This window comes from Ptychodera flava, chromosome 7, assembly GCF_041260155.1.
Source record: "Ptychodera flava strain L36383 chromosome 7, AS_Pfla_20210202, whole genome shotgun sequence".
Classification (NCBI taxonomy): Eukaryota; Metazoa; Hemichordata; class Enteropneusta; family Ptychoderidae; genus Ptychodera; species Ptychodera flava.
In genome coordinates, this window is record NC_091934.1 from 41787627 (window position 1) to 41800822 (window position 13196).

Sequence of the window (13196 nt, forward strand, 5' to 3'; positions counted from 1 at the left end):
AACAAGAAATTCTCTCTCAAAATATGATAAAAATGTCGATTCTTGTATTATTTGTACATGGTCCCAATCACGCAACTTTTTTTTGTCAAACTTACTCAATGTTGGTGCAAAACAATTGTAGAAACATGTCCGGCAATTTTTGTTTAGTGTTAACATTTTACCAATGTGATCTTTCCGTCAAAGAGAACCGTTCTTACGAAAATTGTCGCTCTGTGTGACCAATACTAACGATATAGAGGCTTTGTAGATCTTATAACGCAGTTGTCTTTCTGTTTAATAATCGAACTACAGACCCTGGATCTCGCCATGAAGTCAAGTCATCATGAGATGACATGCGTTTTGGGTATTAATATTCAGACACTCATTTTGTCACCAATAACTTGATACTATACGTATGGACTCATTATTAAGCAATTGTTTATTGGTTGTTTTGGTAAAAATAGAACATATAATTTCTCTCCGTAGAGTTGGCATATGTCAAAGCCCATGGTCATTAATACCGGATCTCGTAAATATCGGGTATATTTACCCTCAAATCAAACCTATGCACGGTTGTCCTTACTATGGGTTGTTTAAGAAAATGATTTTAAAGTTTCTTGAAGGATGTACATGTATGCGCAAATGTTTGAAACTGTCCGTTCCAAGATGAGTATCACCATTAAGGAAGCTTATGAACATACGGGACATGGATAAAAATAACTCGCTCGTGAAATAACTTGTCGTCATCCCTTGAATTACACACCCAGTTTTACTAATAATCACTGCTCAAGCAGAAAGATAATGCCAAATATTGAAGGCATAAGAACTGTTCAGCATGACGTGAATCGACGCCCTTGGCACAAATCCAGTTATGAGTCACGTGACCGCTTGCAAATACAGAGGTCATAGCTCTGTTGCTTTGCACATTTCCAAGTTCCAGAGAAGTTGTCATTAAATATTCGTTTAAAAATGAGTTCAACAGTGAATCTGTCATGGGTTCGAAAGGTAATCATGGCCTTGATGGACACTGTTTCGGTCCCGTACATCAGAGAAAGTGAAGGTGGCACGGAGGCTGATTGCAAACGACTCGGAGCCTCTACATGATGACGAACAATGTCGTATATTTCTTGACACGTGATATGTCTGATACAAACCGAGCCTTTAAAAAAGTACCAAAACAAAGCAATTAAATGGACCACTTAAAAGCGACATATGAAATAGACCTGACAAATGAGAGCTGTTTTCGGAAAGGCGACAGTTGCATTCGGTATAGGAGCCTAAAGACTGACACATACGAAGCACGCGAAGGCGCCATTTTTTGTCCGAACAATTACTCTGTCTTCGGCGAAGAGACGCCTTCTTTTCCATCAGACTGCCCAGCTTCCAAGGCACCAAGTTCAAGGTTATCTTCGTCGTAATCTTTGTCCTTGCGAAACTGTGACACAATTTCTTCGAATGTCTTGTTTTTAGTTTCCGGAACGAAGAAAATGGTGAACACTGTCGTGCAGATCAAAAAACACATGTATACCAGAAAAGTGTACGCTCCGATAGCTTCCTGTAAAAGTTAAAAAACAAACAAACATATAAGCAAGCAAATAAATAGACGTACGGACGAACGGACAGCTACATAAATTAGATTTGGACGACAGATTTGGACGGCCAGGCTGATGAAATTTCAGTAACACATTTCCTTACGGTCCTTCATTGACTTTGCAGCGTATCCGACCTTTTCTGTGCGTAGAGAGAATATTTTAATTTGGTTTTCTTACCTGGAGTATAGGAAAGGTAAGTCCAATAACGAAGTTAGACAACCAGTTAGTCTGAATGGAGACACTCATTGCGGCAGGGCGGGGGCCTTGCGACCACAACTCGGCGACAAGGATGTACGGTATTGGCCCTGTAAAATTAAGCAAAGTCCTCAATCGTATACCTTATAAAGGTCTCACGATCTCGTCAGGGTTTTTACCCGCATTCTTTCGAGGGATTCCCGTGTTATAGATAGATAGATAGATGGATAGATTGAAGGATGGATAGGTAGACAGATAGATATAGATGGTAGATAGACAGATAGATAGATAATACAGGGAGATGGGTAGAACACGATTGGAACTAATTAAGTTGGGATAATTGGATTTTCATTTTTTTCCAAATTTCTCAATAGGTGTTATATAGCTGAATGTTGCGATACTAAAATATTCATAAAAACAAGAGTGTAACTTGAAAAGAAAAGCAGATGAGCCTATATTTGCAGATTAAAACGACCTCTCTTCACCATCCAATTATCCCAAATTAGTTCCAATCGTGTTGTAGATAGATTGATAGATGGATTGATAGATAGATAGATTGAAAGGCAGACATGCATCACGTACATACATACATACATACATACATACATACATACATACATACATACATACATACATACATACATACATACATACATACATACATACACATACATACATACATACATACATACATACGTACGTACGTACGTACGTACGTACATACATAGATACATACATACATACATACATACATACATACATACATACATACATACCTACATACATACATACATACATACATACATACATACATACATACATACATACATACATACATACATACATACATACATACATACATACATACATACATACATACACACATACAGACAGACAGACAGACAAACAGACAGATGGAAAGATATACAGGTAAGCAGACTGACAGATATATTAGATTTTTACTACTCACCGGGTCCTATTGCGAAACAGATGACGTAGCAGTAGACACAAGCAAGGCTTATGTACGCCCAGGCATCTTGCTGTTGATTCTGTGAAGTACATAAAAAAACAATCCTAAATTTAAACTCGTACGTACAATCTTTCTTATCAGTGAAAAGATCAAAGAGGATGGGTGGACTATTCACAAAGATGAAACAGAAACTCGGGTTTCAAACTTTAAGTGTCGGTCATAGTTTGCACCGGAACTTACCGTGAGGTTGAGGGAGAGAGTGATAATACCAGTGAAGATACTGTTCCTATGTACGGGAATACCAGTAAAGGCCTGCGACCCGTTTTTTTTTCGATGATGAAACCTAACAAACAAAAATAATGCAACTTTTAACTACTACTTTTTCGTTCAAATTTCGTGGAAGAACTTGACATAACACAAGTGAAAATCATGAGACACCTACACAAATACCCTGTATTTAGCAGTATTCCATCGTTTAAGGAGTCATAATACAGATGTGTAACATGTACTAATAAATATTCAAGACTACAATTTCACACAAAGATTTCACTTCGTTAGAATTTACCCCGGATGTAACACGTCATCAAAGTCAGTTTCAGAAGACTGAACTGGAGAAATATCGCCGTACATCGCTACCTGTCCATGTTTTCAGCGCGGTAGGCATTAATATTAATGTGACCACCATCGCTACAACATGATTTATAGCATGTAAAATCACAAAGTCCTATTATTTAATTTTACTACCTGAATGGTCGTGTGTTACAGATTTTGTGTTATAAGAAGAAATTCGTGGGGAGGAACTCCTTCCATCAGAACCTAATTATGGACGTATTTATGGCCAATACACATGTATATCGCCAGTATATACCAGTGATTGCTAGCCACCGGAAAGTTACCGCAAAGTTACCGCCTGCTATTCTCATCTTCTTTGAGAACGACAGATTTCAAGTTTGTGAGTTAATCGTATGCCTGAATTAGATGCATACCGATATTATTGTCATCGCGACGTTGATGGCGCCAGTTCCGACCGTTGCGTAAGTGACAGCATCGTCATCATCGGGCCAAATCATGCCGTAAATCTCAGTTGCATAGAAGAAGATCTGATGATGAACAATAAATTGATAAGACGGAATAAAATCACACCGTTTGCTGGTTGATGAAAAAAATTGTCGGCATCATAAGTGATACAGATTCTCAGCCATTGAGTGAATTGTAAAATCGATGAAGAGTATCAAGTAACTTGCTCTGAAGGGAGCACATGGAAGGAAGTAAGATGGTAGGAAGTCCGCAGCGTTTATAGCGGTAGCAGTTACGTATTTTACTGAGCAATGAGTGTGTAGTGTACGTGTCTGAACTAATACGTAGATGGCGACAACAGGAAAGAGAGTACCGTTACAGACTTAATCGGCTATTCTGCGAAGTAAGTCACGGTAGTTGGTGAAGTAATTGGTGGCACCAAATGCCTGTTCGTCAGACTGGTATAGTAATATACAAGCTGCTGCATCGACTAGTCCACCATCAAACAATCAATTACTTGAATCAATCAATTACATAATGACAGCATATACTAATACATGCCGTCAATACGAATCAATATTAATATGAAATCAATTTTAATGATGTTATCTTACAGATGGAATGTCAACTCTTTCTCTTCAAAGAGACTGTAAAATTTTAATTATATCAAAAGAGTGAAGTCAATTTGCCCAGTTGTGATGTTAAGTAAAGGTACTCTTACTGACTGTAAATAGTTTCCCTTTTAAAATACTGTGCACCTCGAAAGTGGACGACTTAAGATTGTGCTCAAACATTCCTCTGTTAAACTTAAACTACCCTCGTACCAAATCAAGAATAATGTCAGGATCATCGGGCAAAGTCTGGTACTAGAGAAACAAATTACCTATTATTAACCGATATTTCAAATTCAAAATGGCTTCCATCGTTCTGTTTTTAAAGAACTGAGAAGGTCGGAATGTTCCTCACTTCAAGAGTTCTAAAATGAATCCCCACGAGTGATAGATCACAGCACAGTTGTAAAAACTTTAGAGTCCTAATATCTGTCCCCGAGGTGCATTCTACCTTTTAAATGGATGCTTATACTTGATTAGATGAAGGCAGTACGAAGGAGACAATTAAACTCACCGCGTTGATTCCAGAAAACTGTTGACCAGCGTGAGAGCATATGCTAATGAGGAGTGGTTTACGGTAATTTTTGTTTGTAAACAAACCCACGATGCCAACTTTTGGCTCCTTACTCTCCGTGGCGTATTCAAGTTCCATCTCTTTAATGGCAGCCGACACATCATCCTGACCTAAATATTTCTGTAATGCTAAAAACGGAAAAAAGTTAGATAAACAGATAGACGGAATAATTCACTACATCGACATACAGTCATACAGATAGATAGGTAGGTAGGTAGACAGACATACACAGACAGGTAGGCAGATAGATAGATAAATAGATAGATAGATAGATAGATAGATAGATAGATAGATAGCTAGCTAGATAGATGGATAGATAGATAGATAGATAGATAGATAGATAGATAGATAGATAGATAGATAGATAGATAGATAGATAGATAGATAGATAGATAGATAGATAGATAGATAGATAGATAGATAGATAGATAGATAGATAGATAGATAGATAGACAGACAGATTGTAATCAAATCCAGTTACGTTTGACACCAAAGCAAAGTCTACATTGCAATTAGCTTTTTCGATGATATTGCTAGAAACATAATAGATTGATATCTTTCTAGAAATTAACGATCAGACTCGACTAGTGCTTTTTTCTGTTGTTATCAAGACTGGAACTGTTAGATAATTCCAGGGTGATGCTATGTTGTAGACATCAAAACTTTCACTTTTTACTAATTTTATTATTTCGTCTTTAACGTCGTAACGTGTCATTTATAACTTTTTCTTCGCAAATGTTGACGCCTTTTGCAGCCATCAAAAACGTCAACCATTTCTTTTATTATAACCTTACAGTACTGAAACTTGCGTTTCATACCAACCTTTTTCGGATGCCTCTTTGTCCCTGTCATTGAGAAGCAGCCATCTTGGGCTTTCCGGACAGAAAGGCAGCAGAAACACCTCAACGGCACCTATCACTCCCGTTAGGGCGAGTAGAATATTCCAGTTGTCATGGGATGTCAGAACGAATAGACCGAGACACTGGAGAAAAGGGGGTTTCATAATTATTCTGAACACGATTGACATTGACAAATTTGGCTGAAATTACATTAAGATTACTGTGAAGAAGGCTTCAAGTCGGCGATTTGGACAGGAACATCTCCTCTCGTGTTTCTCGAGAAGATTGCGTCTGTCTGTTTACTCTCCACAAGTGCTGGAATATCAGAGTCACTTTATCAATTTGCGAATCATCATTTTGATATTAATGGTTGTAAAGAAAAGTAATTACCTCGATAATTTGCATTTGAACTTCACAAATTCTATCGCCCTGAGACTGATCCTGAATGATCATAAACTGCAAAATAAACTGCAAAATCTAAAAAAATGTAGAAGTATCTGCGAGCATCCTTACACCATGTTGGCTTTTGAAACGTCTTACCTGGACTATGAGTATACCAACTGTAATGGCTAACTGGTGATTAACGCCCACTGCACCCCGTAGATTCTTTGGAGGAATTTCAGCAAGAAAAAGCGGTACTATGGTGATAGCAGCACCTGGGTGAACATAACATTTCAGTAATATTGTTGAATAATTGCATCCAGCATCTATGAATTTGCATGCAGCCTATACCTGAGACTGTTGTGTCACCAATATTTATGTTACTGCAATATATTCAGCGACAAAATTTGAATTTCTGTAGCAGTAAGCATGCAAGGCCATTTTGCTCTTCAATAGAGAAAACACAGTAATGTGATTAGAATTTTGAAGAAACAAATTTCGCCGTCTTTTAGCACTATATTATTATCATGCTTTAAGTGAAACCATTGCGTTCAACTCTTCTTCTAAAACGTGACTTGTGTCAGTCACTTAGATTTTCGAAGTGAAACTCTCGTCCTTTGCGAGATTACGTCACGAGGGCTGCCATTCTGATGACGTCACCACTCACCTGCGTAGAAACCGATGATGATTCTGCCCATGATCAGTAATTCGAAATTGTCTGCTAGTTGACAAGTACCCAGCATCAAACCGGCAGAAATCGAAAACACGTTGTTTAGCAGAAGACCACCCTTCCTAATAAATAACAGCAGAAGACAACGTTTTTGTAAAATTCCAAACTTATATTTGAGTGCGTCTGTACATCGCAGTTTGGAAAAAGACGGCCGTCGGTCAGTCCCTGCATCACATGAACGTAAAAAAGATGTACTGATGACAGACGAGTAAAAACTTATGAGAAAATCGTCCCTTTTAATTAGCATATTGGTGAAGTTTTAAAAGTTTTACAATGACACGTTGTCTTCAATTGATAATTTGTAGCGCGATATCCTAGACAGTTTTGAAAGAGATGAACTTTTTTATCTATAATGTAATACGTAGATTATAAACAGACACCCACCATCACGAACATCCACTTGAAAAATTTAGAGAATTGGAAAACAGCGTAGACAGATAGACAGGGGATCACAGAATATACAAAGACACATTTTAGACACACGCACACACACTATAATCACAATACTGTTCTCTGAGATCTGGTATGCTAAGATAAAATATGCATCATGGTACCTTCCCAAAATATCTCCCATTGGTGCGGCGGCAAGAGCACCAACAGCGCCACCAATGGCGTAAAGTGAGACAGTCAGAGCATACAGCCAAGTCAGCCCGGTTTCTGATAGCTCGCCGTATCTTTGATATGAGGAGTTGAGAAAATCTCTTATATGCTGAAAAAATAATATGCATACCATTTAAACACAGAAGCATATTAAAATATACTCATTTAGGTTTTCCTGTAAGGAATTCGGTTTGGTTTCACTGTTATTGCGTCTCAGTCTAAATCCGTCTTGTTTGTAATTGTCTGTTTACGTACGTGGAAAATATTATCCACGGAAAAATGCAATATATCCGTTATGGAGGATAACAATGGCATTGTAACATTTGATCTTTGTTACTTGTAATTCCGTTTGCTCACGATCCCGCCCTTTTTGTGTACACACGAGTTTATTTCGAACAACTAAACCAATCTTTACCTTTACAAAACATAAACAATGGATTACGGGATTTACACATTGTACAGCTTGAAGAAATGTTGCTGTTTTTCGATGACAAGTTAAATCATGAAGATTATAGAGAAAAAGGGGGACGAGGAAAACAAATCATATCAAACACTTCATACATATTGTGCCGACGGATTGTGGGATTGAGTCACCAAGGAGCATTTTACTGAGTTATCATGATGTAAAGAAAAGAACAAAACATAGATATCGAATAAACTGGGTAGCCTTACATTTGAGGGCGCTGTCATCACTCCTGTGTTGTAACCGAATTGCAGCGAGGAAAATATCGACACAATGGCCGTTGCGTAGACAACCCATACTGTCAAACGACCCTTTGGAGAGAACCAAACGATTAATTCGGAACAAGTTTCGCACCATTGTTTTTACAAAATTTGCAGTCAACGCTATTATGATCGTGCTACTATGATATAATTGTACGACTGTACCCTGTACTCAGTGAAATGCGATGTTACATTGTTTACAAAAGACGCTGATTTTACGAATAAAGAAACAATGGCCGACGTGAAAAATTCAAGTTGAAGGAGGTACAGTTTCATAAGATATCGGATAGGTTATCGGACTGGTTGATAAGATATCGACAGACTTGGCTTTGGGGGACACACCCACCTGCGACTTTTACTTGCCGATAACTATCTACAGCCCGCAACTCTCAATGTGAGATATAGGTAGAACTTATCTCCAAGGCACAGAGATTGATTTTAAAAGTTGTTTTGGGCATGGCGTAGACACTTTAAATTAATAAGTCAATATCGGCTATTTGTGGACAAAACCTTTTAAATATCACTTATAAAGACGAATTGAAAGCATTTGATTACAATAGTTCATGAACTCACAAATTTATATAATTATTGATAGCACATAAATATATGATATTGATCCTAATGTACGAATCTATATCAGCCATGAATATATTTGAAACTTATGATGCTTCTAGTGTTGAGATGTTAAGATTTCCATCGTAATTTTCTGAGATGTTAAGATTTCCATCGTAAATTTCACTTTGATACTTTAAAAATCTGATGATATCTTCTTGCAAGATTGTTCCAATCGCAATTACAACTATATGGGAAAGGCGAGTTAACACCCGTCTTAACGTTTATGTTTGAGTGGCTGTACTGAGCTGATATCACTGTGGAATCCATTGTATAATTCTATGATAGTCGCAACAAAACTGCACTATGCAGGACTTGGCATCGTGACGAATAGAGGGTATTTACGATAAAGAGAAGGCTTATGTTTAGGTTTAGGTCAGCTGTGAGAAACCTTAATAATACAGACTGCTTGATTAGAACAGTAGCTTGATCATGATTTATGAAGATCCCAATAAATAGCTTGACCCAAATTTAAGGTACACGCTCTCGCTGTGCAAACACGTCACCCTTTGAGTTATTGCCGGTCCCTGTTAGATTATCGACTGGCACTAACCTGGCCGCCATTTTGCTGACCGAAATTCGCGAACGTCGAGTTGTTTGGTGAGAACGAACATGGTGTTACCACAGGGAAGGGAGGTAAATGACAATTGGATCGTCAAAATGAAGTCCTGCGTAGTTTTATGATCGAAAGTAGACGAACTTTGCATCAGAATTAAGCCGATTAGGCAAATGTTGATAAAATTGTATAACTGAATGGTGCATGTGTGTGTCACCATTATTTTGCGACGTTGATTTACAGTATATATCTCATGCATATTGAAGACCGAGAAAGGAAAGCAGAGACTCCGGGGGAAATGTACTTTGAAATTTCAGCGTAAGCTTTATATCCCTTGGGACAAAGTTCAGTCATTCTGTGGTCTTTCGGCTTCTAATTCACGTATTAGCACCGTCCAGCCCCGACCACAGCTCTCAAGTGATAGACTCAAGGAGGCTTGAGTTTTCATCGTTAAAACAGAAGTCAGCGGTGAGCCATTCTCCAGTGTAACTGTGGCTGCAAGTTAGGGTTCATAAAAATCAACTGGAGTGAAATTATTGTACGAGATCTAGAATTACCTTTTCGCCAGCAGCGGTTGTTTCTTCAGAGACAGGTTCTGCAGGATTCACCTCGTTGAGGTTGAAATCCGTTTTCTCGGCAGAGTCAATCTGTTTCTCCTTGTCGTCCATAGTGAACGAGATCTGACTATTCTCAAGACGATGCTAGCTAAGACCTGGCCCGGACGCTGTGACGTCTTGCTTCACTGTCACAGTAATCATATACATGATTGTAAAATATTTTGGTTAATCATTGCCCAGTGATATTTACTCAGCAGATACTGTCAAAACGTTATTTTATGAAAGAAAAATTAGTTTACAAAGTCGTTTGTCGGACGAGCTACATTTTCAATGTGCTTAGCAAAGGTGTTTGTACCTACAATTCACTTATACTTTTGCACTTGACCTTCAATCGAGTCATTTTCAGAAGAAAACAGGGAGGGGAAGGCGTGAGAAATGATGAACCCTTCAAATATGCCGATTTTTAGTTTTTTGTTTTGCAAAAACTTACGGTATGAAATCGTCTGGACGTTGAGGACAGAAAACTACGTCTTCTTGTTAGAATCAAATCAAAAGTTTCTATCTTGTACGTGGAATTAGTAAAATGTTATAATTAGTGGAGCAGTATAACCAGTATAAAAAAAGAAACATGTTATCGTTCATTTTTTTAATTTATTGGCTGAAAGTAATCATTCATATATGACAAACTGAGTTCGAGGTCAAAGTTCATCTTTCTCACTGGTTTACAACGGCGTTGTAAGTTTTATTGACCTGGTATAGATTTATGACTAATTGTGAGCTGTTCGCTAGGCCATCAAAGGAAGGCATTTTACAAGACTCAAGATTTTTTCGTTTTTTCACGGGCGAAATGAGCTGAAGAAGTCATTTTGTCTGTGGTCAAACTTGAAACATCTTCATAAAAGGTGACCGAACACAATCATCACCTGTAGTTACAAAAATGACAAAATTAAGTGTTAGTAGGATGGTTTTTTTTGTAGCAAAAGGGAATTCAAATTTGCTAAGCTACTTTTTAAGGTGAAGTACTACGAATTACGTCAAAATTAGGTTGTGGTGTCATTTTCTTGAAACTTTGCACAAATATTCTTGGAAGTTGTGCAAGTTCAAAACTGAAATAAAAAATGGGGGTCACCACGCTTGTTTCCATGGAAACGGACGTTAAAATGGCGTCATTAGAAATAAATAAAAATGATATAATTCGCTTAAACTAAAGAAAGCAATAATAAAATGCTTAGCAAATGAGTTAATTTTAATAAATACCAAAACTTAAGATCCATATCTATCGAATGTATAGTTTTCATGATGTTTGTAAAGAAATTTTAACATAAGTATCGATTACAAAATGACGATATCGAAATTATATCACTACATAATTTTCGAACTTTCTTCCTGTTGCTTTGAATGGGTTATTTTGACCAAACTTGGAGAATAAAATCCTGACATAATACCATTTAGTTTACACTTTTAATAAAAGGGTGTCACCATGCTACTTTTTACAATATCTCCAAGTGAATGGGTAATATGCGCCATGTACTTGGGAGAGAAATGTTAATTTTTCGCTCATATTGAATAAAAACCAGCTTCCTAGGGGGTCAAAATATGACAAGGTTATAGGTCACATGTATTTCTAAGAGACTGGGTCAAAAAATTAGGTAAAAGCGCAATTTCAACAATTACAGGTGATGTTAAATACATGCCCTACAAAATAACCCATTATCGGAAGGCTGGAATTAAATCTGCGCAGAAACGTTCTAAAGCGCGTGCGTGTCCGAATTCGTCGCCCTTTACCTTAATGTTGTATTTTCACTCAATGCTCGTTCGTACGTAGGTTATGGTAACAATGTTCTTTAAAATGATCGTATATTATAGAATAAATTGTTACACAAGGCTTATCGAATTACTATTTCGGCATTCAGGGGTTTATTGTGTAAGTCATGGAAGGTTATAGTGCTTCTCATAAAGGTGTAAGTACAGTGAAATTATCAGTGATTGTTGGTAGTATATTCATCCATTTACAACAATGTGTCGCCAGGTTATCTTTCTCAATCATTAGTAAGGGAGCCGTCATTATTTATGGCCTGGCGGAGGGGGGGGGGGTCGGAGGAATGTGAGGGGGTCATTAAAAAAATTGAAAGCTTCAAGAGGACTTGCTCAAAATGTGGAGAGGAAGAAGGGGGTTACCAAATTTTTGGTGCGTAATAAATTGAAACGCCTTTCAGATTGCACCATTGCACACGTCAATTTCTCAAAATTGTTCGATGCGAATGGGGACACCTCTCTCGTGCTCTCCCCTTGGGTTGTTCTAACAGTTTTACTTATAACAGACAAATTTGAATACCTTAAGATTGCATCGGACTGCACCATTGTACACATCAATTTCACAAAATTTTCACAGGATCTAGGACAAAACCCAATTGTTGTGAATTTTGGTTGTTGAATGTTGTAACTGAAACACTTATATACAAAAATGTAATAAAAATATCAATGTTCAATGTCATTTTCAAACAGTTTTACTGAGTGCAAAATAAATTGAAACACCTCTAAGATTGCACCATTAAACACGTCAATTTCTCAAAATTTTCGATACAAGAGGAGGACCCCTCGTGCTCCGCCCTTGGGGTGTTCTAACAGTTTTACTTAGTAAAACATTTAAAAGCACCTCTCAGGTTGCTCTAGACTACACTATTTCACACATCCGATTCTCATAATTTTTCCAGCAAGATAGGGGACAACCCCCTCAGATGCTTTCCCCCTCAACCTCTGGCGTGTACTCCATTGTACTTTCAAATTCTGCCCAGTCAGATATCCTAATGAAAATCCTGTCATGATACCAATCGAAATTAAACAGTACTATATGGTTGGTTACTGGTTATAGTGTGAGTTTTTTTATCTGTATTTTGTAGTGACTTTGAATTTAATTTTGTTGGTTTCACCTTGATAATCTAGCAGGGTACATCAAGATTTGAAAGGTCTTCACTATTGCTGTATTTCGTAAATTTCATAAATACATTTTTTGGTATTTAGCTTCTCTAAGGGGGGGTGTTCAGTCAAAATTTGTGAGTTACAGAGGGGTTGCTCAAACTCATCATGGTTGGCAAGGGAGTTACTCGAAATTTCAGTGTTTCCATTCCTCCGACCCCCAGTCAGTAATTAATGACGGCTCCCTAATTTCATATACTAGGTGGCAGTAACGTTTGATTTGCAGCAAATATATTACGAACGATAGTCGTCTATTATTCATTTTCATTGCATAGAGAAATATT

General features: G+C 37.5%; 1 protein-coding gene across 1 annotated transcript; it reads right to left on the reverse strand.

Moving 5' to 3' along the window:
• Positions 1-1216: 1216 nt before the first annotated feature.
• Positions 1217-10454, reverse strand: LOC139136511 (solute carrier family 2, facilitated glucose transporter member 5-like). Its single transcript, XM_070704236.1, has 12 exons — positions 9937-10454; positions 8161-8262; positions 7443-7597; positions 6826-6950; positions 6318-6433; positions 5761-5920; positions 4879-5066; positions 3723-3836; positions 2977-3048; positions 2737-2815; positions 1749-1876; positions 1217-1534 (listed from the first exon to the last, which is right to left on the reverse strand). Exons 1-12 carry the CDS (start codon positions 10045-10047, stop codon positions 1310-1312), a joined length of 1575 nt encoding a protein of 524 aa, XP_070560337.1. The 5' UTR covers positions 10048-10454; the 3' UTR covers positions 1217-1309.
• Between the last annotated feature and the right edge of the window lie 2742 nt (positions 10455-13196).

Coding starts and splice junctions, on each gene's coding strand:
- LOC139136511 (XM_070704236.1), bottom strand. CDS start 10,047: ATGGACGACAAGGAGAAACAGATTGACTCTGCCGAGAAAACGGATTTC. Junction 3,837..4,878: donor AGTTTTCTGGAATCAACGCG/GTGAGTTTAATT, acceptor GTTCATCATCAG/ATCTTCTTCTATGCAACTGA. Junction 1,535..1,748: donor TTACCTTTCCTATACTCCAG/GTAAGAAAACCA, acceptor TAACTTTTACAG/GAAGCTATCGGAGCGTACAC.